General features: G+C 38.6%; 1 protein-coding gene across 4 annotated transcripts in view; it reads left to right on the top strand.

Annotated features, from left to right (window-relative positions):
* Positions 1–26,284, top strand: part of SLC4A4 (solute carrier family 4 member 4) — a 350,076-nt gene that overhangs the window by 154,366 nt on the left and 169,426 nt on the right. For 2 of the 4 annotated variants that reach the window (XM_019467956.2, XM_019467942.2), the window contains exons 6-7: positions 2,655–2,834; positions 14,479–14,574. In XM_019467956.2, coding sequence (XP_019323501.1) covers positions 2,655–2,834; positions 14,479–14,574 — 276 coding nt within the window. The remainder of the gene's footprint in view (positions 1–2,654; positions 2,835–14,478; positions 14,575–26,284) is intronic. The other 2 variants (XM_019467967.2, XM_019467959.2) reach the window with 2 other exon arrangements.

The raw sequence follows: 26,284 nt of genomic DNA, 5'->3' as shown, positions 1-26,284 counted from the left end.
AGAAGCCCGTGCATATATCAGGTTTTTGTTTGTTTGTTTGTTTGTTTGTTTGTTTGTTGACTGTTGTCTTGGGTCTAGGGCTTTTTTATTTTTATTTTTTAAATTTTTTTAACGTTTTTATTTATTTTTGAGACAGAGAGAGACACAGCATGAATGGGGGAGGGTCAGAGAGAGAGGGAGACACAGAATCTGAAACAGGCTCCAGGCTCTGAGCTGTCAGCACAGAGCCCGACGTGGGGCTCAAACTCACAGACCGCAAGATCATGACCTGAGCCGAAGTCAGACACGTAACCGACTGAGCCACCCAGGCGCTCCTAGGGCTTATTTTTTAAAATGGAGAAAACCACTGTGTGATATGGGGAACGATGTAAAGTGTGAGTCCAGAGAACCTGGTTTCACTTGGGCAGCTGCACCTCTAGTTGGGCTTCTCCTGAGAGCGAGTCACCTCTTTTGCCCCCTCTTTTCCCAAATCTGTGTGACAAGAGGCTGAACTTGGTGTTTCCTGAGTTCTCTTTCAGCTCTGCCATCATCTGTGGTTGGCACGTTCCCTCCCAATTGGTAGTGGTTGTGGGATTTTGAACACTGAAGGCTTAATTTCAGTGTAGCTGTTAAATGTTACTGCCCCCACTTTCCTTGAAAGGTTTTGTAGTTTGTACTTAAAAAGATCCCTGTAATGTGGGCTGTTTTATGGAAACGTAATGAAGGACATAAGCCACACAGATGTCTTAACCTGTTCTAACTGGTGATTTCCAGGCATTAGTAACAGAGGGCTGGCTGTGCATATGTATGGATAGGTCTGAGATTACAAGGGAAGGCAGGCACAGAGGGAGGCCCTGCCAGGAAGGGTAGATAAGAAACACTTTAATCCACAACCCTGGAATTAGAGTAGGAGCTTGATAACATGTGCCACAAATACGCTGGGGCCGTTTGCTTATTTTTATGGTTCTTCTGTCAAATGGACCTTCTGCAGTGAACAAGACTTAAAGGGAAAGTAGAGGAGTAGCACCTAATTACTTTACTATGGAACAGAAGGTTAACTGTATAATTATAGGATCAGTTCTGAGAGTTTCACTGAGAAGGGTTTGTACAGTTAAAAACACTCAGAGCTAAAGGCCACTCTCAAACCAAAACATTCCTATGGGAGAAACTCTTCCTGCCTTGCCCAAGCTCCCCACCAAGTGGCCCAGTGTTATGTGACATTTATGGCATTTGTATAAGACATGTAATGGAAAATTCAGGAGTCAGCCTCTGCTTGGCTTCTAAGTTGATTATATACTGTGTAAGTTGTCAGTTTCTAGCTATAGGTTGTGAGGTCGTTCTGTGAGTGCTTGCTATTAAGATGGTCCTCTGAGTGGTGCAGTTATGCCCAGGCAGAGCCCCTGGAACATCTGTGACTTCTCTTAACAAAGAGATAGCAGTGCTTAGGAGGCGTTACCCTTCCCGTTCCCATCAATTTTTGGTCAGTCTTTTGCAAGAGAAGAGCTTTTCTTCTCTTCTTCACTTTTCTATACTGAGAGCTTTGCCCAAGCGGAAAATGTTGAAGTGTGCTAGATGCACTCATATACCTGAAAAGGTAAAAGGTAGGCAGGGGATCCATAGTTCTTTCTGGTTCTAGAGAGGGGACAAAAGCAGTACGTGCATACAGTGAGTGAGATAATGTCCTGCCACTGCATATCTTGTGATGTTTTGTCCCGTGCGCTGTTCTGGACAGAGGAAATGTTGGCCTGTGGTGACCAGGCTGCATTTCTGCCATGCTGCTAACGTGCTGACTTGTGAGAAAGAGGATTTCTTCCTTTAGAGTAAATCTTGTCCATTAGCAGAGCTCCCCATGGAGCAGTTTCTATGAAACACAGTTATCTTTTCCAATTAAAGCCATTCTAAAAACAAGAACTAATAGAAATTATAACTTTTTTTGTAGTAAGGTGAAAATTTCATAGAAAATTCTGGGCAGGTTAAATTTTAAAATGATTAGTGGAATATATTGGAAATCCTTTTGTTGGATCCAAAAGAAGAATAAGCCTCCCTTCTTAGAAAAGACGAAGGCAGTTTTGTAGTTTAGTCTTTCTTTCATTGGATTAATTAGTGTTCGCATAACCTGATATGGGGAAGAGTATTGTCTTCCTTTACTTCGTCCTACTTTAAGGAAAATATATCATTACAGAAGGATTTGGGAAAACAGATCTAAAATTCAATAATGTCACTACATTAAATTTTGCATATTCGCAAGTTTTTTTAAATATCACTTGTATTTCTGGCATACTTGCTATGATAGAGAACATGAATTTTCTAATCTTACTCTTTTTTACCTAATTGAAAAAATGTAAATTACTGACTTAGTGTGTTACTCATAGAAGAATGTGATTAATGTGAATTCACTATTAACTGGGATTGAAAAAAGACAAGATGATTCTTTCTCTCCAAACATATAATTCATAGTGGAATATTTATAACTCTCTCATTAATGCTAGAATCTGTGTGTCCTGTATCTTTACCCTTCATATAAAGTGGGAAGTTGGAAATTTGGAAAGTAGTATATTGATATAAAATTTGAGGATGACATCCATAAAGGTGGAGTAAAAAGTAACTTTGTGGTCTTGTGACTGAGTTTTGCTTTTTGTTTTTGTTTTGCCTTTTTTTTTTCTTTTTTGTATCAGAGATGATTGTTGACCATCAGATTGAGACAGGCCTATTGAAACCTGACCTTAAGGATAAGGTGACCTATACTTTGCTCCGGAAGCACCGGCATCAAACCAAGAAATCCAACCTTCGATCCCTGGCTGACATTGGGAAGACAGTCTCCAGTGCAAGTAGGATGTTTACCAACCCTGATAATGGTAATGCAGGGCCAAGCATTTGCCTCACTCTTTTACCTCATTCCATCTCTTACCTTTACTTCATCTCGTGTCCTCTGTTGTTTTTACTCTTCACCATATTTCTTCTTTCCTCAAGTTCATATGCCACTGCCATTTCCTAATGACACTTTTATCCAGTTGGGCAGGTTTGCAGTCCTGTTGGAAAGATTTCAGCAGTTACGAAGGCTGAAAATGCCAAGATGCCTTGCTTGCTTCATATATATCTATTCTGATTGACGGAGATGGTTTGGTAATAACGCTATGATGAAACAACTGAATATTTCAGATGAGTCATCAAACTTGTAGATTTTTGAGTATATCAAGGAATATGCTTTAGACTTGGGGGTTTGTCAGAATTAGGATGATAGACTAAGATATGATAAATGCTCTGAATTCTAATATCATACAGTGTTTGCTTGGTATGTGAGATGGCGTCCAGTCTATAAATGATCATTTATCCAAGGCTTAATATTTATTACTTAATGAAGTCAATTATTCAAGGTAGGATATTAACCCCATTATATAGTAATAGGAAAGGCACTGTGTCTTGTTTATACTCTTGCATTTGGCAGACTTTTCTGTAAAATATCTTTTGTATTATTGTCTTTGTTTCAAATACATTTCATGGTTGGGTATAATCTGAGGAGGGAGAAGCTAATTTCAATGAAGTCTGAGAATGAAAGCATGGTGAAAGTGTTGCTAAGCATTGGGCTGGTAAAACCAGCTCTCTGTCATCCCACCCCTGGTCTTTTTTGGTACCAAGAGAAATGAGTAGATAAGGGAGCTTCTAATTCATTGCCCTCATCTGTACGTACAGAATAGTGTAAGATATTTTGCCCTGGAAAAGGTGGACTAAATGAATTGTATAAACTGAATTCTAACTTAGCCACTCCATTTCTGGAAACTGAGTTTTCTGACTTAGTGTTAAATTAAGGGTTGGCTGGAAGAGAGCTCACTATTAGCAAACTTTATCTGGTGTATTTTTGAGCCATTCCATTATTGTAGTTTCTTAATGAGTGTCTAGTCATTAAATAGAACCAAATGAAAAGGTCAGTTTTATTGAGTGACTTACGCATTAACTGTTACCATAAATTTTTTAAAAAGCAAAACAAATTATAAATAAATAATTCAAAATAAAACTCTTTATAAAAAACATTGACAAGAAGAAGAATCTAATCTAAAATATTCCCACTACAGTTTGATGGTTCTATCATTATCTGGAATATTGGTGCTGACTGGAAATATTTTATTTTTTATGTATGTCTTTGTTTTCTTTTTTTTCTTTTTAATTGCATTTTGAAGAGTTTAATGGCTGGAAATGTTATAGGATGACCAGTTGGTTACAACTGATGTCACAAATACTTTGTTTTAAAAACAACCCCTGTATTCTTTTTTTTTTTAGTTTAGTTTTTATTTTGAGAGAGAAAGAGAGAGAGAGAGAGCGAGCGAGAGAGAGAGCGAGCAGGTGGGGGCGGGGCAGAGAGAGGGAGACAGAATCCCAAGCAGGCTCCACACTGTCAGCACAGAGCCTGATGTGGGCCTCAAACTCACAAACCGTGAGATCATGTTATAAGCCGAAGTCAGGAGTCAGACGTTTAACTGACTGAGCCACCCAGGAGCCCCAACGCCTATTTTTAAAATTATAGCAACTAAAGTAAAAGTCTGTCTTTAATCTTATTTCTTATTCTTTTCTTCATATGAAATGAAATTCCATGATTTGGAGATCAATTTTTTTTATCCCGAAGCTGGTACTTACTGTAGAGAAGCAAGAAAGTGCATTGTTTTCAAGTATCACTGTATTTGCAAAGAGAAGCAGAATGCATATAGCAGAGGGAGCGTGGCTTCCACCAGTCTGGGTTGAGCTTCATTTTCATGAAGTGCAATTAGAGTAGAAATTAAGAACAGATGGATCTTGGAGGCCAGTGTTTTGTGCTTCAGGAGAAAATGTTTGGATGTGGAATACAGCTAATGAGTTGATACCATCCATCATTCAGTTCTTTTATCCTATCAGTAGATCTTTATACTTCAGAGCTAAGTTGAAATTGCCTTTGTCATTCACCTTTCACTTGTGAAATGTTACATATGCTGGGCAGAAAGCAAATAGGGAGAGCAGTCAGCTCTTCCTTCCCAGCTCTTCAGCTGATCAGTTTACACCCTGAAGCATGGAATAAGATTAGGCCTTTTTAAACATGTTTTTATTGGCCTTTGTGTTACCTAACTCCTTTTAAATATCCAGAGGCAAGATTTGACTTAGAGAGATTCTACAGTAATGACTTTCATGTACCTCTAAAATACGTTATTATAAATTATCAGATGGCAAATTTTTGGTTTTCTTTTTTTTCAAGTTTATTTATTTTCAGAGGGAGGGAGGGACGGGGAGAGAGAGATAGAGAGAGAAAGAGAAAGAGCACAAGCAGGGGAGGAGCAGAGAGAGAGAGACAGACAGAGACAGAGAATCCCAGGCAGGCCCTGTGCTGGTCAGCTCTGAGCCTGAGGCGGGGCTCGAACTCAGTCACTGTGAGATCATGACCTGAGCTGAAATCAATAGTTGGACCCTTAACTGACTGAGCCACCCAGGTACCCAATAAATTTTCGGTTTTCTAGAGGCACTTATTCTTCTTGCAAGTTTACACAATTACCTTTATATGTTCGGGTTTAATTACTTAACATCTTTAACTATGAAATATCTCAGAATACATTTCTAAAACAAAGAATTATAAAGTTGTTGCTACTATTTTAATAAATGAGAATCTTGTATCTAGTGTTGGACCTAGTTCTAACACTGAAAAACCTAGATAAACTTCAGTCACTTTACTGTTATAGGCTAGAAAATAGACATTGCTTTCTTTAGTTATGATGGCAATAGAGTAGTTAATAGCTGCAATGTATACTTTAGAATTGGGATTTTTTTTTTTTTTTTTTTTTTTTTTTTCCAGTGGTGTGATGGAGCTGCTTCTATCTATTCACAAGAGCCAGTCAGGAATTTTGCAAGCCAGTTGTTAAGCACAGATAGTATTAAATATCAAATTATGTATGTATACAATTAAATAATGATATTAAAAACAAAGGTAATAAATATTCATTCAGATTCACTATTTCCTATTTATTTTATTGCATGCTACTAGAGTTTATACACTTCAGGTTATTACCATCTATTGTGTATATATAAACATACATAAAATGGTGTGCTGTCATTTCTTCCCAACTCTTTGTTCATAGGCTTCGTTTTGGTCACTTGCAGTAAGTCATTGTGGTAGTATTTACACCAAAGAATTCAGAAAATTCAAATCAGGGCTTGATTTATGTTTTGTCACTTGTCTATAGACTTTAAAAAGTGATGGAGAAAATGCTAATAATGCCGATTAAATGTGTCTAGTGTCTGTAGCCATTGTCTAGTAAGCTTGAGCTCTTAACAAAGGATCATAGACTGGGTGGCTTGAACAACAAGCATTTATTTCTCACAGTTCTGGAGGCTGGGAAGTCCAAGATCAAGGTGCCATAGATTGGGTTTTCGGTGAAGGCCCTCTTCATTGCTTGTAGATGGTTGTCTTTTCATTGTATCTTCACATGGCAGAGAGAGATCCATCATCTTTCTCCTGTCTCTTTTCATAAGGGCACTAATCCCATTCAGGAACGCTCTGCCCTCATAACCTAATTTTCTCCCAAGGGCCCTACCTCCTACTATCACATTGGGTAGGAGGGTTAGGATTTCAACATATGAATATTGTGACGATACAAATATTCAGTTCATAACAGCTTTTAAAATGTGAGGGGCATAAGGAATCAAGTATATGTTCTGCTGGCACTCAAAAACTATTATCCAGTTTAGCACTTTGTCTTCATTGTTTCACTTTTATCCTACCTGTTAACGTATATGATAATGGATATTCAACAAGGATGTTGCAACTATGTTTGGTCAGAATCAACTGACTATATGCAATTCACAACAGAGTATCCTATATTTTATTATTACTTGTATGTGTGCTGCCTGTCCTTTATATCAGTAAAATTTATTACACACACACACACACACACACACGCACACACTTTCCCCTGGAGAACTGGTTTTTGCAAACATTTAGCATCATACTCACTTAACAGCCTACCACTGTCTCTCTATAGCTAAAGATTAGCTCGTTGTTCAGGGTCCCAATGTAGCTGGGTTCAAGGTGATTTAATGTTTTTTAAAAGAAATGAAAAACATTTGTATTTGTAATAAATCAGGAAAGAATCAGGCTAGCTTTCAAGATGTTAATTGCGAAATTACCACTTGTCTGAGACATCTGTGAATTCTGATGGACACATCTGCCAGGTACTAAATTTTAGGCAAGTGCTATAATTTCCCAATATATTAATTGAAGTATTTTTATGGAGTTAGCATTAGGTTTGCCCCCTCTTGCTTACTATCATTTTACCTTGACCCATATGAAATTGCCATTTTGTGGGTAAAGTTGACTGTCAGCACTTTCGTATAGTTCTACTTAATAATTTGGTTTGGGATACTTAGATAATCTGTATTATTATAGTATATACTATGAAAGAACATTTAAGCCTAGGAACATTCCTTGGCAGTATTTAAAAATCTAATAAGTGTTTGCTTTTTATTAGAAAGTGAAAGTAAAGTTTGTACTTAATTGGTATGTATGCAAATTCTTTAGTAAGATGTTTATGACAAGGTTACCTGATACCTGTTGTAAAGAATCATGGTTTGTTAGGATGGTCTGATTTTTAAAAACTATTAATTTTAAAATATTTTTTATTTAAATATATTTTAAATATTCCATTTAAATGGATCCTTATGATATGTATTGTCTAAGGTTATAAAAGATGAATGAGACCTGATTTAAGGACAAAAACCAACTGGGAACCTTAATTTGAATAGTCAGCTTTCACTAACTACCTTTGTGGAAATTGGGGCAATGCCATCATCAGTTTGTCCCTGTTTTTTTTCCCTTGGCTTCTTCATTTTTTTTTTTTTTTTTACCCCTCGACTGTCATAGAAATCTGTTCTTTACCCTCCACTGTCTGGGCGTACACATGCCCTTTACTAAAGTGACTTTGGTTATCCAGTTACACCTAAACTATGAATTTCATTTTTTCCTAATTCAATTTCATGACCCCATTTTTCTTTAGTTTTTTTTTTTTCAGTAAAAAGTTAGAAAGGTAATTTAGTAGTTTCCATGTTTGTAAAACAGTATAGATAATGAAAATTAAATGAGATAATATATGTAAAATGTTTAAAATGGTGACTGGCAGGCACATGGTAATCAAAAAGATCACTCTACCAAAAGCACAATTAAGGAAGAAAAATCTCATACTGAGTAAGAGTGGTTTCTGGAATGATATTTGCTCTGTAGCTTATTATTTGGGAAGAGACTCATGGAAATAGTGCTGATTTATTTTCTCTGCCCTTTGGTATTGGTAGCTAATACCAAATGGAGTATGAGAGAGGAGGAAGCCCTTTCTCATCATATAGTTCCTTAGGAAGAGTCTTTCTCCCTCATTCATTTTACTCTTTCTAACGGAGAAACCCTAAACCGCACTGAGAATCTAAGACTTAATAAAGCTGCTCCAGCAGGTAGGTGATGAGTTGGAAAAGGTGGCTGCTCCAGAGCCAGCTCTAGGGACCCAGGGCTTGCTCCTGATTGAGCCTCTGGGTTTTATCATCAGTTTGCAACCCACCTTTTTTTTCCTGTCAAACATGAGAACTGTGATCTACTCGCTCCCACTACTTGTTACCATCACTTCTTTTCTCCCTGGATTCCTCTTTTCATTGTTCCTTTCCAGGCTAGATGCTGCTTCCTCACTAGCTCTCACACTGCTTCTTCTGACCTAAGTACATATCACCATTAGCTATTTTCAAAAGTGTTTGCTAGGGCTGTTACCTACAGTAACATAGACCTTGGTTAGCAACACAGAACAAACCATGGAAAGAAGTCAGTTTTTTTGTTGATGGTAACTCTAGGTCCCATTGAAATGTAAGCGGGATTAGCTAGACTCTCCTTGCTTTGGATCTGATTTGAGATTAGGCATTTTCAAGCTATTTGGTTTGGATGTCAGATCAAGCTGCCTAGATACTGGCACGATGTAGATCTGGCTGGGACCACCGCCAGGTTTGGCAGCTTTCTCAGTCCCTTTAGAAATTCTTAGCTTTTTTGTCTGAGTTTTGGATTGCAGTTTATCCCAATTGTTTCTGGCTGGGTTGTTCTACTGGGGAGCTCCCCTCTCCCTGTACCCTTGAATTCAGACCTGGTCCCTGACTCAGTGGGTAAGGGCCAGCATTTTCCTAACTTCCCACAGAGATGCTGTTCCTCTGAAGCAGGCCATCTTGTTTTCCCAGTTCTGAGATGGGTCAATCAACAATTTGTTTCTCAGGCTCACATTGCTTTAACATGAGTGTCATCTTCCCAGGTGCTTTTCTGCATACAATCAGCTCTCTCCAAAATCCAACAGCACATATCCATCTGTTTTGTTCAGGACTCTAATTCTGCGTTCATTTGCACAGCACAGATGAATGTCCTGGCCAGAACCCAGTGAATGATCAAGCTCTTCTCAGCCTTCGATTAAATGAACGAATCCATGGAAAGTTTCTAGAAAAGTGCCTTAATATTCCTTAATAACAGTAACTTAATAACACTAATTTCTAATTCATCTATCAGATACCATTCTTATTTCCTTTCTCTTCCCTAGGCAGGTGTCTGATCTTCCAGATTTGTAATGCTCAGATCTTTAAATAAACAACACATTTTCTCCCAGCTCTTCTCCTCCCAGTATTTGGTAGTCTGTTCTGCTCTTTATGGCAATGAGGGTCAGACTTAAGAGATAGAACACAAATGAGTTTTTTTAGTTTTAGATTTGAAGGCCCACTTTATAATCTTCTTGGAGACATGGTACCATCTTTTCTAAAGGCTTCATTCTAGTCCTGGACTCACACTTAGTGGCAGTGTGATTTTGAGCAATTCACATAATATCCCTGAGCCTCATTTTTTTTTATATCTGTAAATAAAGGTAGTAATGTTTTATTCTATTTATACAACCAGGAGTAGATGAGATATTTTTGGGAGACATATTTTAAGAAGCATAATGTGAGATATTACTGTAAGGAACAGCTATTCAGAAATATTTAAAGGGGCAAATTTAATGCCTTTCACATTTAAAATCAAGAACAGAGACTCAATTCACCACCATTATTTTGTATTCTGTTATTTTTTGTGCGTCTCAATTTTGTGTTTCTACCACTACATAAATGAAAAATTCTTGGGAGTTTTATTTTTAAAACAGTGCTAATTTCATTATCAACTTTAGAGATGCCAAATAATACATAATGAAGTGTCACTTGTGGGCTTTATATTTTCAGTTAGGAAGTAAAGATTGATCAATATGTCTGAGCAATGATAATAATATATGTATGAATAATAAATAATATATGTATAGCAGGATGTTACCATGAAATAAACAAATTTTATATTTTATTAATTGCCAGTCTATGTTACACAGCCTGGGTCTCTGATGGAGTAAAGAAATGGAATGATTCTCTTTGTCATATCCTACCCCATATGGGAGAGTGATGTACTTAAAGGGCCCTTAACCTGTTTGCTGCTGCCACCCCTGGGTAATTATCTTCCCAGAGATCCTTGATAGGGACACCTTTGTGAAGTCTTGTTTTCCCCAGCCCCATCTTGCTATAAGAGCAGTTAGGAGAGTAGGTGGGCCTACTACTCTCTGGGACTACGTTCTGGGACTACGTTCTGGTCTCTACAAAAGACAAAGAGAAAAGGAGAGGAAAGGACAGGAAAATGTGAAAAAGGAGGGAAGGCAAAGAGGAGATGTGAACACAATGGACTCTTTATCTTATCTTCCCAAAAGGAAAAAAGGGGGAATAAAATGAATGTCTTCCAAAAATGATTAAGCACGCCTCATCTACTCAAGGCTAGTTTCAGTACAAATAACAAAGGGCAAAAAGGAGATCTTTTCACGTTTATCAACCTGATTTCTTAAAAATCACCTTTTGCATTTAAAGTTGAATTAAATTAGGCCACAGTTTCTGTCTTTGGTGTTTTCCAACACCCCTGAGGATGCTGAGCAAAGGAAACATTCCATCAATGACATTAGTAGCAGTAGCAACAACAATAAATCTCCTATTACTTGAGCATTTATTATACACGGGGCATTGTTCTCCATGATGTTTCTAATGTATATATCATTATCTCCATTTGCATATGAAAAGCCTGAGCTCAGAAATAAAATAATTTTCCCAAGCATAAAAAGATGGACAACCTAGTGTGCTTAATAACAATATGCTAATTAAACTACAAAGGATAACGAGCTTCCTCAACAACAGTTTATTTCCCACACCAGGTCTTTTACTTTGTGTAATCATGTGATGTTGAAGGGATCTGGAAGTCAATTTATATCTAGGCAGGGGTACACTCCAAACATGGCAGTTGGATGTCTTTTTTAGCTTTCCAAAAGGAGATTTCTAGGCAACATGTTTCATGTGTTTACAGGTGAAATGTGGCCAATACTCTTGGGTTAAACTTTCTGGGTAAATAGTTGTGGAATGCATAGTACATGCTCAATGACAATTTTTTAAAAAAGTTCTATTCAGGGGCTCCTGGGTGCCTCAGTTGGTTAAGCATCCAGCTCTTGGTTTCAGCTCGGGTCATGGTCTCTCGGTTCAAGGGTTCAAGCCTGGAGTTGGGCTCTGTGCTGACAGTGTGGAGCCTGCTTGCAATTCTCTCTCTCTCTCTGTCTCTGTCTCTCTCTCAAAATAAATAAATACTAAAAAGAAAGTTTTTATTCAAATCCCAGTTAACATAAGGTGTACCATTAGTTTCAGGATGCCTACTTGAACAAACAACACTGCGATCCTAAAAGAGTCCTAAAAGTTTAACATGAGTGAAATTTATGTCCTTCTTAATAGGATTGTTCAAAATACATTTTGCTGGAGAGGTTGTTTTGGGTTTATTTGCATGATTCAAGTAGGCACACCCTTCCTTGAACAGATTAGGATTGATGGTTTTGGACAAGCTGATCTCAAGGGGTAACATGAGTCATTAAAAAAGCTCCTCACAACACCTTTTTCTGCGGTCTAGATACAGGAAACCACCACTTTGAAATCTTTGGAGCTGTAGATCTTTAGATCTCTCTCATCAAGTCACAATAATACAAACTAATTTCTATCTTGTTTATGCCTGGAGCCAGGCAAAAATGATTTAGAAGAGAATGTGTATGATAATCGCAAAGCTGAGTTGTTTATTTTGCAGCTTAAGTGTAGAAGAGGTACAATGAAAGCATTATCTAGGAAAGGTGTACATAATATGTCATTATCATAGTATAATTATAGAAAGTTCGGCTCCAGCTTTGGGAACAACTTTTCAAAATCGTATCTTTGAAGTAAATTTGTGAAGAGAGAAAAAAAGCAACATGAAAAGGTTACAGAGTTTGTATCTCTTCCTGCACAGAAGTACATAGAGGGTCCAACAAATCAAAATGTTGGAATATGCCAACATAAGTAATGGGTGCTGTGAACCTCCCACTTTTCATGCGAGTAAGCAGCCAGATGGCTCCAATCAGCTTTGCTAAAACACAGGTGCCAAGCCTCTACGGGCAGTTTCATTTTTCATGCCTGTCTTTGGAGCCAGGTTCTTGGCTGGTGTGTGCCAGGCTCCGTTCCGCTGTCCCCTTGATGGTGCTGCTCAGCATCAGTAGAGGCTGTATATGCAGAAAGGAGTTTCCAGCTTTAGCTCCCCACAAATAATACACTAACATCTTGGGAGGGGTCGGGGGGGAGAGAAGCTGTTGGGGAAAGTCATGTTATCAGTCCTGAGTTTCAGAGCAGCTGCTGACCTCTTGTATTCACGTTAGGGGCAGGCCATGGTATCAGTGATAAAATTTGGGTAGCTTCACACTGCTCAGAAGCTAAAGAATGTGAACGCTTTTTTGAGTTTACTTTACATTCCTGACCTCTGTCAATGCTCACTGACCTGGAATTTCAGTCGATCTTTGCTAAGGCCTAGATAGATGGCTGTAGTGGTCCCATATCTCGCACTTCTTTCAGCTAAATTGGCTGGAATATGGGCCCTTTAAGCAGGTCACTTGATTGTCAAAGGAAATAGGTGGTCAAGCCTGGTCAGTCTGATAATATATGTTTCTAATTGCCTCCTTCTTGACAAAAGCAATTTTGGAATAATCTCAACTGATTCATTTTCCTTTCTTCATTTTTCTTAGTGCAATAAAAACTTGCAAAGAAGTTCAGTTATGGGAAACAATTAAAAATTCAGATTGCAAAGAGGAGACATCAGATTTGCCTCAAACAGGTGCTGGCACAGATGGCCTGCTCACAAGTCCTGGCTTTATTTACAGCTTTTAAACACAGACAGATAAATTGACAAAAATGTTTCTAGATTTTATAATGTACTGGATGCCCAAATTTGGCCATAAACTTGCATTAATTTGTAAATGATTCCATTCAAAACTTGACCTCCCAAGTCACCAGTAGCCTTAAAAAGACCATTTGTCTGCCCTGTAATTTGCACACTTGTGTGAATAGATTATCTGATCTTTGTTTTTGATTGGATATGTTTTATTGCCTTGATTATTTAATGACTCTCTCTGATATTAAAAGTCTCTCAAGTCAAATTGTATGTAGTCTGATGGTTAGGTATTTCCTGCCTCATTGTTCCTTGAAGGACAGTTATGCTCCCTATTTCTTACTAGCCTTGGAGTGAGGTATTTGATAAGAATAGCAAAATAGATGACATGAAGCCCAAATGAAATTATCTTCAGGCAGAAGTTTGTGGTGCTTTCCAGCTGATGAAAAATATCTAGAGAAACCATACTATGCATTTAGCTTGCATCATTAATCTGTCTTTGATTTGGTCTAAGATTTGGCATGAGTGCACCGAGTATTAAAATTATAGTAAAATAAGTATTAAAGGGACCAGAAACTGAGGGGCAACATGCATTTCTGAATTGGTTTATATTAAGGTGTTGATTCATCGACCTCCCAGTCTCATGTTTCTGAAGGACTGAAAAGCAGAGGCAAAGGAAATTGAAAACCAGTTCTGTGTTCATCAAGGAAAATATCTCAAAAGTGAAAATATGGAATGTTGCTTTCTGCATTTCTGTACAAGATCCATAGGAGGGTCTGTAGGGTAGATCATAAGAAAGCTCCTTACTAATATAACTCCCTGCCTCCCACCCCCCCGCCGTGCTTTACAAAACTACGTGTAACTTCCCTCTGTGTGTGCTTACGTGGTGCAAAATTATTACCCGTCTTGATCTTACATCTTCAGATTACTGTTCATGATGTAAATCTTTCTTCTGGACACAATCCCTGTTTTGTGTATTTGGACTGCAGGGCGGATCATTCGCTGGTACTTGGGGAACGATAATGATGGAATGTATTTTTTTAGGCTTTTTCATTGTGTGTGGGGATTTGCTCCATCGAAGGGTCATGGGAGGGGGTGTGTGTGTCAATGTAACTTGTCATTGTTCTTCTTTAACCCGCTTGTGTGATTTGCTTTAGTATTTTTTCTTCTTAATTAATGCTTCCATCCTCATCCTTGCTGTGGCTGCTCATGTGTCCTCCTCCTCCTCCTGTCTTCTGCTTCTGACACTAAAGCCCGCAGCCCGCTTGAGAACTCAGTGCCCTGCCTAGCAACCCGCACCCTGGACGATGACCCCCGAGTGCGGCGCACTCCCAGCGTGGGATGGCTAAGTAAGTCAATGCCTGGGGAAAGGGCAAGGATGGTGGTGATGGTGGGGAGCGGGAGGGCACAAAGGCTGGGCTCATGATTGCTGAGTGGAGGGTATCCTCAAGACTGTCTGAAGGGAGAAGCCTCACAGATTTCCTACGATCACTGATTAATGCCTTCTACTACTGGAGCTTATACTAGTAATGTATTTTGTGGGTGCTCTGCCATCCTGCGTTCAAGCTGAGTACCTTATAAGGTAGTGGAAGGAGTTGCAGACTCAGGGGTTAGGTCTGGCACTGGTAGCACTTCCTCAGTGGGGTCATAATGCTGACCTTCTTCCTGCAGAGGATTGTGAGGAAGATCACATGAGATGAGGTATCTTACTGAAAGCATTCAAGCGATGGGTGAGAGGGAGAACTTGCTAGGTTAATGGTCTAAGATAAAAAAAATCCAAATACTCCTTTTATGTGTAAGAAAGGCAGTAGGTGCCATGGAAATAAGATAAAATCTTCATTCTTTAAAATAAAGAGCTTGTGAAAGAGACAGGATTTATTATACCTAAAACCAAATGAGAGAAGAACATGCACAGAAAACTACATGGACTTTTTCCAAATTTGATTACATGTGATACAAATTTCTTTCAGTTTTCAGGAAGCCCATCCTTGGTGACAGCATTAGGCTTTTTAACTGTTTATTATCACCTTTCTTATCATAAGCTTATTGATTTATGCTTTTTACTAATTTAGCATGAGAAAATTTCACTTTTCTGGGAAGATGTCTTTCTCATATGGCTTAATAGGGGAGGTTTTAGTTTACTCTAAAATAGTGTTTGTTGCACTTCATTCTTCCAGGGCTTTTCTTGAAGTAAATCTGGTGTTTTGGGAAACTATATTCATAATTTCTTTGTCCCATAGAGATACAAATGCAGGCAGGCACCGTGCTAGGCAGGGGTACTTAGAGATGAGTAAGAGAGTCCCTGTCCTCAGGGGACTGCCCATCTAACGAATGAGGCAGGACACAAAGGATAAAACTGTACAAAATGCTAAGTGAAATGACTAAAAATCACATACACACACTTAAGGCTATGGGACCATCTGCTTGGCCTGGGAGTTGTGATGGTGCAAGAGGCTTTGGGAAGAGATGATTTTAGGGTTAAATCTTATAGGAAAAGTAGGAGTTTGGTGATGGCAACATAGGGCAAAAGGACCTTTACTGAACTCCTAACTTTGTAATGATTTCTGCTACATAGTGTGTCTAAGAAGCTTGAATAATTTTTTCTTGAATAATAATACAAGTTGCAAACATTAATTTATCACTTTTCAGTAACAAACCCTGAGCTAAGTACTTTATGTGATGCCATGTAATTTTCTGAACAATCCTGGTACGTGCCTATTGTTATTGTCCACATTTTACAGATGAAGACATGTGGCTTAGGGAGGTTAAGTAACTTTCCCAAATCACACAGATCATAAGTGTCTAGGGGAGGTTTTGAACCTCCTCGTATGGTAGTTTCGTGAGTAACACCTTATTGAAGCTAAAGTATAAGAAATTCACTTGGCTATATTGCCAAAAAGATACACTGACCCCACCATAATGCTCTAACACTCATATGATTTTCTCTGCAAGTATCATGCATTCCTTCTAATAAATTATTATTATTTTTAGTGATGCCTCTTGGGGAAAAAATAAATTCAGGTATAGAGTGTAGTCATTGGGGTTTGGAGTCAGGCAGGATTGAGTTTGAAGACTTGCTGGCTTCCTGACTTTGGGCAAGTTACTTTTCTACTGTAAATTTGGGTTTCTTAACTGTAAAGTTGAGTTAATTTTACCAACATAGGATTATTGTGAGAATTAAATTAGAAATATGCAAAGTATTTATCATATTTCACAACACTCAATAAATCCAGCATTACTGTTATTAACAAAGTACTTATAAGAATTGCTTAAGATATTGTAGCTATTTCTATCCTCTGAAAGTTTTATTTATTCCATGTCTGGCATCTAGACATTGAAATACTTTTCATGGATACAGCATCAAGGAAATTGACCAAAATGCTCAGTTTGTCAATGATATGGAAATATGTCAAGTATTTGGAAATCAACATCAGACCACATCCTGGGCCAATCCTTCTAAGAAAACACATTTTAGTAATGAGAGAGGATTCTTCATCTTTAAGTTTTATTTATTTTGAAAGGGGTTGGGAGGAGAGAGAGAGAGAGAACATGAGAAGGAGAGGGGCAGAAGGAGAGAGAGAGAGAGAGAGAGAGAGAGAGAGAGAGAGAGAGATTGAGAATCCTAAGTAGGCTCCACAGTGTCAGCATGAAGCTTAACGCAGGGCTTGAACTTATGAACGATGAGATCATGACCTAAGCCAAAATCAAGAGTTGGCTGCTTAACTCACTGAGCCATCCAGGCGCCCCAAGAGAGGATTCTTATTTTTGTCTATTTATATGATATATTCTCTTCTTAAATGAACAACTGAAATGTGTAATCTTAATCACCCTCCCCAGGGCTCTCTATTACCTACCACATCAATTCAGTAAATTTAATATACATATATTGATGGTCCACAACTTATGATGGTTCAGCTTACCAGTTTTCTGTTTTATGATGGTGTGAAAGCAATACAAATTCACTAGAAACTATACTTTGAATTTTGAATTTAGATTTTTTTTCTGGGCTGGTGATGTGGCACGATACTCTTTCATGATGCGGGGCAGTGGCAATGAGCCACAGCCCCTTTCAGCCACATAATCATGAGGTAAACAACCAACACACTTACAACCATTCTGTACCTATACAGCCATCCTGTTTTTTACCTGTAGTACATTGTGCAATTAATTGTATGATATTCAACATTTTATTGAGAATAGGCTTTGTTTTATTTATTTTTATTTAAAAAAATTTTTTTAACGTTTATTTATTTTTGAGACAGAGAGAGACAGAGCATGAACAGGGGAGGGTCAGAGAGAGAGGGAGACACAGAATCTGAAACAGGCCCCAGGCTCTGAGCTGTCAGCACAGAGCCCGGCGCAGGGCTCGAACTCACAGACTGTGAGATCATGACCCAAGCTGAAGTCGGACGCTCAACCAACTGAGCCACTCAGGCGCCCCAGGAATAGGCTTTGTTTTAGATGACTTTGTCAAACTGTAGGCTAGTGTAAGTATTCTAAGCGCATTTAAGGTAGGCTAAGTGCGATGTTCAATAGTTTAGGTGTATTAAATGCATTCGACTTACCACAGTTTCAACTTATGATGGGTTTATCGGGATGTAACCCCATTGTAAGTTGAGGAAGGTCTGTAATAAGTAACAAAGATGTGCAAAGTGACATTAAATCCTGCTGTTTCTACCTACCTATCCAACTTTGTTTTCATCTCTTCTCAGTATGAACCTCTAGTCTAATCAACTTGTCCTTTTTCTTCTGGCTTACATCATGGTGAATTCTACTTCCATGCCTTAGTTGATTCCTCTGCCCTTCCAAGAATGCCTTTTCAAGCATGCCTATCCAAAACTACTTAGTAGGGCCCAGTTCATCGTCTTTATAAAATAGTTCTCATAAACATAGAAGATCTTGTCATGTCTTAAAATTCCAAAGGTCCTATTATCTGTGTCTCATAATTGAAATTTACAGTATATTATGTTGTCCTCTGATGTTTGTTTGTATTTTTCATTTCCACTACGTAAAAAAACTCCTTTAGGGCGTGGGGTGTAAAGTCATGCTTTTGTGTCTCCTCCAGTGCAGTGTAGGTACTTGAAATATGGGTTTGTCCAGTAAACACTGTTCAATCCTTGATACTCTATCATTTCACTTAAAGCAATCAACAGCCCAGTTTTCACTAGGGCCCATATTGGCCATCATAAACTATTAATGAGAAATAAATACTGTTTGTTTACCTGCAAAAACTATTTACCCAAATTTCTACTCATCCAGGTCTGATGAATTTGGTTATGAGTTTATTCTAATAGTTAATGTGGAATTATTTTTCACAAACACTGTAAAAAATACCAGCTAAAGAACAGGTTTCTGAACTAGGTTCCATTGATTTAATCTTTCAGTTCTCTTAGCAAGATGTTTTCAGGCTTAGCGTAACCTGAAGTAACTAGCTTCGAGAAGCTACATTTAAAGTTGCTTTTGGGGAGTAAGCTCTCATCATTTTTACATTGTGTGCTTCTTATCTTAGTTGTCACCTGAGGCAGATATGAGTTCACAGCTCTTATCCGTTTCGGATGCTGCCAAGGTATTGAATTAGAAGTTGGAACAGAACCAAAAATGATTTCCTCTTACAGATCTCACTGGCAGGTCTGAAACCAGCCTGGGCTACTGAGAACAAAAGAGAAGCTTTCACCTCTACTTTTCAGGACAAGTTAATACCCACCTAAATGCTTTGCCCTTGCTAGAGCGTAGAAGCGGGCTCTATCTTTGAAGGTCCAGCGTAGCTCTTCACTGTGCATGCTTATCTCTGAATTTAGTTTGACATCTAATAACTGGCATCTTCTGAGCCCTCAGAAAACACTTGTGTCCTTTTGCAGTTATTGGCAGTCAAGATCAGCTGCTTCATACTCTTACGTCTGAACTTTAAAGAAGAAAATGAGGTTTAGGGTTTTCTCCTGCCATCTTTGGCCCACCCCGGCATCTGTCTTCACTTTGCTGTGTGTTGTGTCTGTCTGCCTAGTTAATAAATTTAACAGGCAAGGACCTCCTGGTCATGTTCAGTGTTTTGCTTTGTAGCTTCTTATCTTATGCTTTGTAGTATTTGATATAATTACTATCCTTAAGCATTAATATTAGATCATACTGTTTTTTGTTTTTTGATGAAACCACAGTGGTATGACTATAGATTCTGGTTTCATCCTATAGCCAGGTTACACAGTGAACATTAGAATTTAAAGAATTGAATTGTGAGTGGGACTTACTTTGCTTTTTTAAAAATTTAAATTCAAGTTAGTTAACATACTGTGTAGTAATGGCTTCAGGAGGAGAACCCAGTGATTCAGCTTTTACATATAACACCCAGTGTTATCTTGGAAGGTGCCCTCCTTAATGCCCATCATCCATTTAGCCAATCCCCCCACCCATCACCCCTCCAGCAACCCTCAGTTTGTTCTCTGTATTTAAAGTGTCTCTTACGGTTTGCCTCCCTCTCTGTTTTTATCTTATTTTTTCTTCCCTTCTCCTATGTTCATCTGTTGAGTTTCTCAGATTCCACATATGAGTGAAGTTAGAGAAAGATATATGATATTTTGCTTTTTTAAAAGAAACCTTAAAAATTTCTTCTTGGGAATTTCTGGAATTAAGCAATTCAGAGTCTTTCATCTATTAGAAAGTTTACTGACTAAATAACAATTACAATTTTCATGGGCTCTAGAGTTTTCTTAAAAAAGTTTCAGAACGTGGGTGCCTGGGGAGCTCAGTTGGTTGAGTGTCCGACTCTTGATCTCAGCTCAGGTAGATCTCGGGGTTGTGAGTTCAAGCTCACGTTGGGCTCCACGCTGAGTGTGGAGCCTACTTAAAAACAAAAAACAAAAAAAAACTTTTGGAACTTCTTTAGGAAGGTGGTGAACTCAGAGAGTTCACTTTAACAAATTCAAGTCAACAGCTATTCACTGAGCTCTCACTTTTCTAGTTCCATAGTCTAATTGGAGAGAAGGAGATGAAGAAAATTCCTAGGTAACAGTGATTCAAGAGAGGCAACAATAAGTGCCATCAGAAGACTACAAGAACCGACCTGTTTATCTATACGTGTAACACAGTAGCATGCGTTATGCTGTTTGGAAATGCTTATCGGAAGACTGGATAGTGGGGCATAAAAAGAGAATTGGGAGATTTTTTTTTTTTTTTTAAGGAGAGATAGACTGCACTTTTTTTTTTGAAAATTGAGATATAATTGATATACAGCATTACATTAGTTTCAGATGCACGACATAATGATTCAATATATGTATATGTTGTAGAATGATCACCACAGTAAGTCTAATTAACATCCTTCAGTACACATAGTTAAAGTCTTTTCTCTTGTGACGAGAATTTTTCAGATCTTCTCTCTTAGCTTCATATAACTTCAGATATGCAATACACTGTTACTAACTATAGTCACAGTGCTGTACATGATATCCCCACGACTTACTTATTTTATAACTGGAAGTTTGAAACCTTTGACCTCTTTCACCCACCCCCACCCCATGCCCAGTAACCACCAGTGTGTGTTCTGTGAGGTCACTTCACTGAACCTTAAAGGCTGGGTTGTACTTCCACACATGGAGGTTGTAGGAAAAGCAGGATGAGACACTGAAAGGTGGTGCTAGGCTGAAAGAAAAGTAGAAAGGCAAGGTTGTTGAGAAAGCATAAAGAAGAGTTTGTGTGAGATCGAGGAAGTGGACACATTTAATTAACAGAGGGGGCAAGAGAACAGAACTGTGAACAGTTTTTTAGCATGGAGGTAGATTGGTCAGAACTGTATGTTAGGGAAATTAATGTGCCAGGGGTTATTTGAATGGAATAGAAAGGGAAGCAGTTGAGGTAGGGAGATAGTCAGGAAGGGATCACAGTAGACCAGATGGGGAGAGTGAGGATCTGGGCTCTGATGGAAATGAGAAGGAGGGGATCATACAAGAAATGTTAGAGATGGCATCTGTAGGACTTGGCAACCTATTGAATGTTAGGGGAGCAAGAGGAAGGAATCCAGGATGCCTCAGGTTTTGAGCTTGCAACTAGGGAGCTAATAGGAAAGCATTCATGGAAGAAGGTGATGAGATTTATAGGAGCACATCAGTGCACATTTCTGTCTCTTGTCATGCATGCTATAGCCATCTTTGAACATCTATTTCACTAGGAGGTTTTTAAGCTTTTTTTAAAAAGTCAATTTATTTATTTTGAGAGAGAGAGAGGGAGGGAGGGAGGGAGGGAGAGAGAGAGAGAGAGAGAGAGAGAGACGATCCCAAGCAGGCTCCACACCATAAGTGCAGAGCCCGACACAGAGCTCCGTCTCATGAATCGCGAGACCATGACCTGAGCCAAAATCAAGAGTCAGATACTTAACCGACTGAGCCACCCAGGCGCTCGTCACTAGGAGATTTTTAGATGATTTATCATGGGTGAAGACTCTTTCATATTTCTGCTTTGTTATCACATTCTCCCCTTATTTTTTTCAATCCATCTAAATCTACCTTGGGAGTACAGAATAACTACTATATCACAGCTTTCTTTAGGCAACTAGTAAATTTAGAGCATTTTTATCTTGATTCCATGTATTTCACCTTCCATCCCTCTGTTCCTTTCTTTAGCAGGTTGAAGATGTGGGCCTGTTCTTGACTGAAAATCTTATTTGGGTCATTTGTTGTATCATTCCCACATATATTTTTGGCCTTTTTTTTTTTAAATTTTACTTTATTTATTTTTGAGAGAGAGTGAGCAAGCAGGGAATGGGCAGAGAGAAGGAGGGAGAGAGAGAATCCCAAGCAAACTCTGCATCACCAGCACAGAGCCCAATGTGGGGCTCCAACTCAGGAACCGTGAGATCATGACCTGAGCTGAAGTCAGATGGTTGACTGACTGAGCCACCTAGGTGCCCCACATTTTGGGCCTTTTAAGAGGCAAAAGGAAACTTGAGTACAGCTTTCAAAATTCCCTCACTATAACTTTTCAAAAGACTGTAAGAAATAAAATCTTTCAGCAACCTGACATCAACCTTCAGACTTTTTGGTTAATATAAGACATTCAGAAAACTTACGAGGTATCTAAGAATGAGTTACAACATTCTTCAAACAGAGACAGTTCTAACCACTTTTTTTTTTTAATGGGAGTTATTTACTATGTATCCAAGCTTCTGAAAGAGGTCTCATTAGTTATTTCATTGATACCTAATATTGTATTTATAATGAGCTGAAGTATCTACTGACTCTAGAAGCTTATAAATAGAATCAAAGTGGAGAAAGAATAAAAACTTAGAAATTCTGTTATATTTCAGAGTACTAGGGACTTGGAGGAGATTTCAAGAGGCACAGATTTGGAAAAATTTTGACAAGGTATTGGAATTATAAAATGCATTTTTTTCCCACCAAAGAGAGTTTGGGATTTGTGAGCATTCAAACTTGTGCCTGGCAATATGTGATATGTGGAATACGTTCATGATCAAACTCTGTCCCTTTTCCTGACCTTCCTGTTCCTTACCATCTTTCTTCCTTCTTTCAGACTCGAAACCTCAGAGTCATCTTTGATTATGCACTCTCTCCTCCCCTCTATCCGTAGTGAACTGCTACACATGTTAGATGTTGCGTGCCTATGTCTCCTTTCTGATCTTCCTGTCATTGTTTTTGTTCAGGTCCTTATTTCCTCTTGCTTAGTCTAATCCACCAGCCTGTCACCTGGGGTCACTGCTTATAGTTGGACACATGCAAACACATCCTGTGCTTTGCCTTCCAGTTAATCTTACCATACCTGGCTGATAAGTCAGCTCTCCTGTGGAAATGGTCAGTGAAACCTCAGTACATCTCAGACGATATCCAAATCCCTGGGTCTGGCACTCAAGGCCCACTGCCTAGTGACCTAGATTTGAGTAAGCGGCATTTCACTGTGTTTTTCTGTCCTCACTTTCTCTGCTCCTACACTTTGGTGCTACTTATTATTACTTGAATTTGCTGAGTGCTTCCTTCCATTATTGTCTTTGGCCTTAACATTCTCTCCACTTGGAACACTCTCCTTCCTCTTGAGACTTTCTGTCAAAACTCAGCCCATCCTTCAATGCTCACATTCTCCTTGGAACCTTCCCAATTTGAGGTACTCTCTGGTGACGTTGAAGTCTGAAAGTATCTTTTGTGAGATTTCTCACATGACGTGTATCTCATTCTGTTTTGTATTAATAGTGTTAGTAGTGGGTACTTGTCTTATTACCTCTACTAGCTATGCATTTTTTTAAGGGCAAGACCCATGTCTAATCCGTTTAGTTATCTTCTGTCACAGGGATGGACAAACTAAGGCCCATGGACCAGATCCGACTGGCTGCCTAGTTTGGTAAACAGAATTTTATTGGAACATGGACAAGCTCATTAGTTTATACATCAGCTGTGGCTGCTTTCATGCTACAGTGGTAGTGTGTGGTTGTAATAGAGATATTACAAAATACCTACATATTTATAATCTTCCATTTTACAGTAAAACCCTTCTGACCTTTGCATTATAATACTGGTTCTCAAAGTGGGGACTGGTGAGCTGTGGTATCCGTGAGACCCTTTTGGAGGATCTTAGGATTTTCTTTATATCATTCAATCAAAATAACATATCTCAGCAGATTGAACACAGAAGCAGACATGAGAATCCACATGTATTTCCTTAAGCCAAATATTACAAAAGATTTGTAAAAATGTGAAACAATGCTGTTCCTTTTGGCAAATTTTTTGTTATGAAAATATTTTTCATAAAATATATTACTTATGTTAACATGTAATGGGCTTATGGTATAGTTTAAAATTAATGACTATTTTAAAACTTTAGTTTTAACTTCTAATATGGTAAATTTCGATAGATATAACCCAGACAAATACTTTTAATTTTTAGGTATGTAAAGGTGTCTTGAGACTGGAAAGTTTGACAATTGCTGTTCCATTGTGTCTAGGAGAATGCCTTCTCTGGAGTAGTAAATCAATAAATGTTGCACAAATGAATGAATAACAGAACCAAATGATTCAAATGTAAGATTAAATAAAACGCAGTGGCAATAATTGAAAGTATTGAAAGGGAAGTGTAAGAACCATTAAGAGATGATGTTTGTGTTCTGTGTTTGTGATGGATTTCCACTTTGCCTGCCAAAGAACATTGATGAGACATGGTAGAATGGAGATGATTTGAGGGGATATAAGAAGAGCTGGTCTTCCTGACTTTTTTTCTGTGCTGCTTCATGACAGTTAGCAGTCAATCAAAAATCCATTGGCTGGATTTTGCTACAGTGACAACTGACCCCAAACATCTCAGTTATTTAATACCATAGAAGTTTCTTAGTCATACTACTATTTGTCTGATGTGGATCTTTAGGGAGTTCTGCTGACCATTGTTAGTCAGCATCCTGGCTAATGGAAGCCTTCTCTCAGTCCGTGCTTCCACAATCATTGTGGCAATGGGGAAGGCTTATGGTGACTCACAGGCTGCCACTTCAATTTCAGCCCAGCAATGACACATGTTACTTTCACTCACATTTCATTTGTCATACTGAGTCATATGTCCACACCTAACCTTAAAGAATTGTTATCCTACCATGTGCCCAGAAGGTGGAAATTCAGAAATACATGGTGGCCAGCACTAATGACTACCTCCCAGTCAAACAGAAATTGTAGCCATGACTTTGGAGTGTGTCCTTGGCAGTGCTGACAGAAATGTGAAGCTCTGTAAAGCCAGTATACAGAAGATATGTCCTCCTGAATACTCTTATTGATGGAGGATGAGGGCTTTTGTCAGAGTGAGGAAAAGCTGGGGTTACCAGTTCAAGGTCTACTGAAGAAAAACTGAAGCTGTGGTTTTATGGTCTACTAGTGAACTAGACTAGATTAATTTGAAACTGGTGGAGAGTATTTCAGGCAGGTATACAGTAAACCACTCTTATTAGACCAGACAATGTCTGGATTTAATTCTTGGAGACAACTGAAGATCTGACTACTTGAATTAGTATGTCTGTACACATGTGAGTGAGAGAGAGCAGAGGAAAAGCAAATGCAGTATTTCAGCGATAGATATCAGTTTCAAAGTTAATAATGAAATTTCTTCTTGGCAGCCAATAGTAGAATTTTACTTTGATGAAAATTTCTGGCAGAATCTTCAGAAATATGGTATTTCTTTCTGTGGTAAACTGAATGTTTATGGTATTTAGAGTTGTCCTGGTAATTAAGATACCAATTCTCCTCTTAATGCATCCTGCATCTCAGTAGCTCCTGACCTGCCCCTGTTAGACCAGAAGCCCCTGGCGTCTTTGTACTCCTCCTTGTCCTCCATCCATACCCTTTGGCTGTTTTCCTTCTTATTCATTGCTGCCCTTCTGTGACTCCATTGCAACTGCCCTGCTTCAGATGCTTATCATCTCTTGTGTGAACTATTTCAATATCCTCCTGTTTTCCCAGTCTTTTGTCTTACCCCTTTATATCCATCAGTCATGACTGCTGGAAGGACCTCTCTAGGTCACAGATGCAAACATAATCACTCCCTTTCCTCAAAAACCTTTAGTGACAGCTCCCTGCCCTTTATATGCTCAAGCCCAAGCTCCCCAGCCTGGCTAATACTTAGAAGATCAAATCCAAGTTCTCTAACCTGTGAGATGCCCCTTGACTTGCTCTCTGCTTAAGTCTCTAATCATCCCTTGACATTTCCACTCTTGAACTCTAAGTTCTAGTAATATTTGGATCCCCATATTCTTAGGTTCCATGTCTTTGAATCTCTCCCTTATTCGTGCTCTTCCAGCTACTGTCAAATTGATGTGGCTAAATTTAGCCTATTCTTGAAACTCTTGCTTCTCCCAGGAGACTTAAAAAAATTATATCCCTCTTTTCTCTCCATCCAAAGATTCCCCCTCCCCATTGCTTTATTATCATACCATGGTAAAAGTATGTTTCCTGCATTATTGGAAAAGTGGTCAAAGAGCCTGAACCACATACATCTTTGAATCCCCATTGGCAAGCACAGTGTCGCACTTAATAGATGTTCACTAAATTTTAGACTGGACTAATCCACCTGACTCTTTCCATGGGTATATAT

The sequence above is a fragment of the Panthera pardus genome, unplaced genomic scaffold (genome assembly GCF_024362965.1).
Source record: "Panthera pardus isolate Hobbes unplaced genomic scaffold, ASM2436296v1 HiC_scaffold_13, whole genome shotgun sequence".
Taxonomy (NCBI): Eukaryota; Metazoa; Chordata; class Mammalia; order Carnivora; family Felidae; genus Panthera; species Panthera pardus.
Note: the sequence above shows the minus strand (reverse complement) of the source record. Positions and strands in the feature narration are given on the sequence as shown.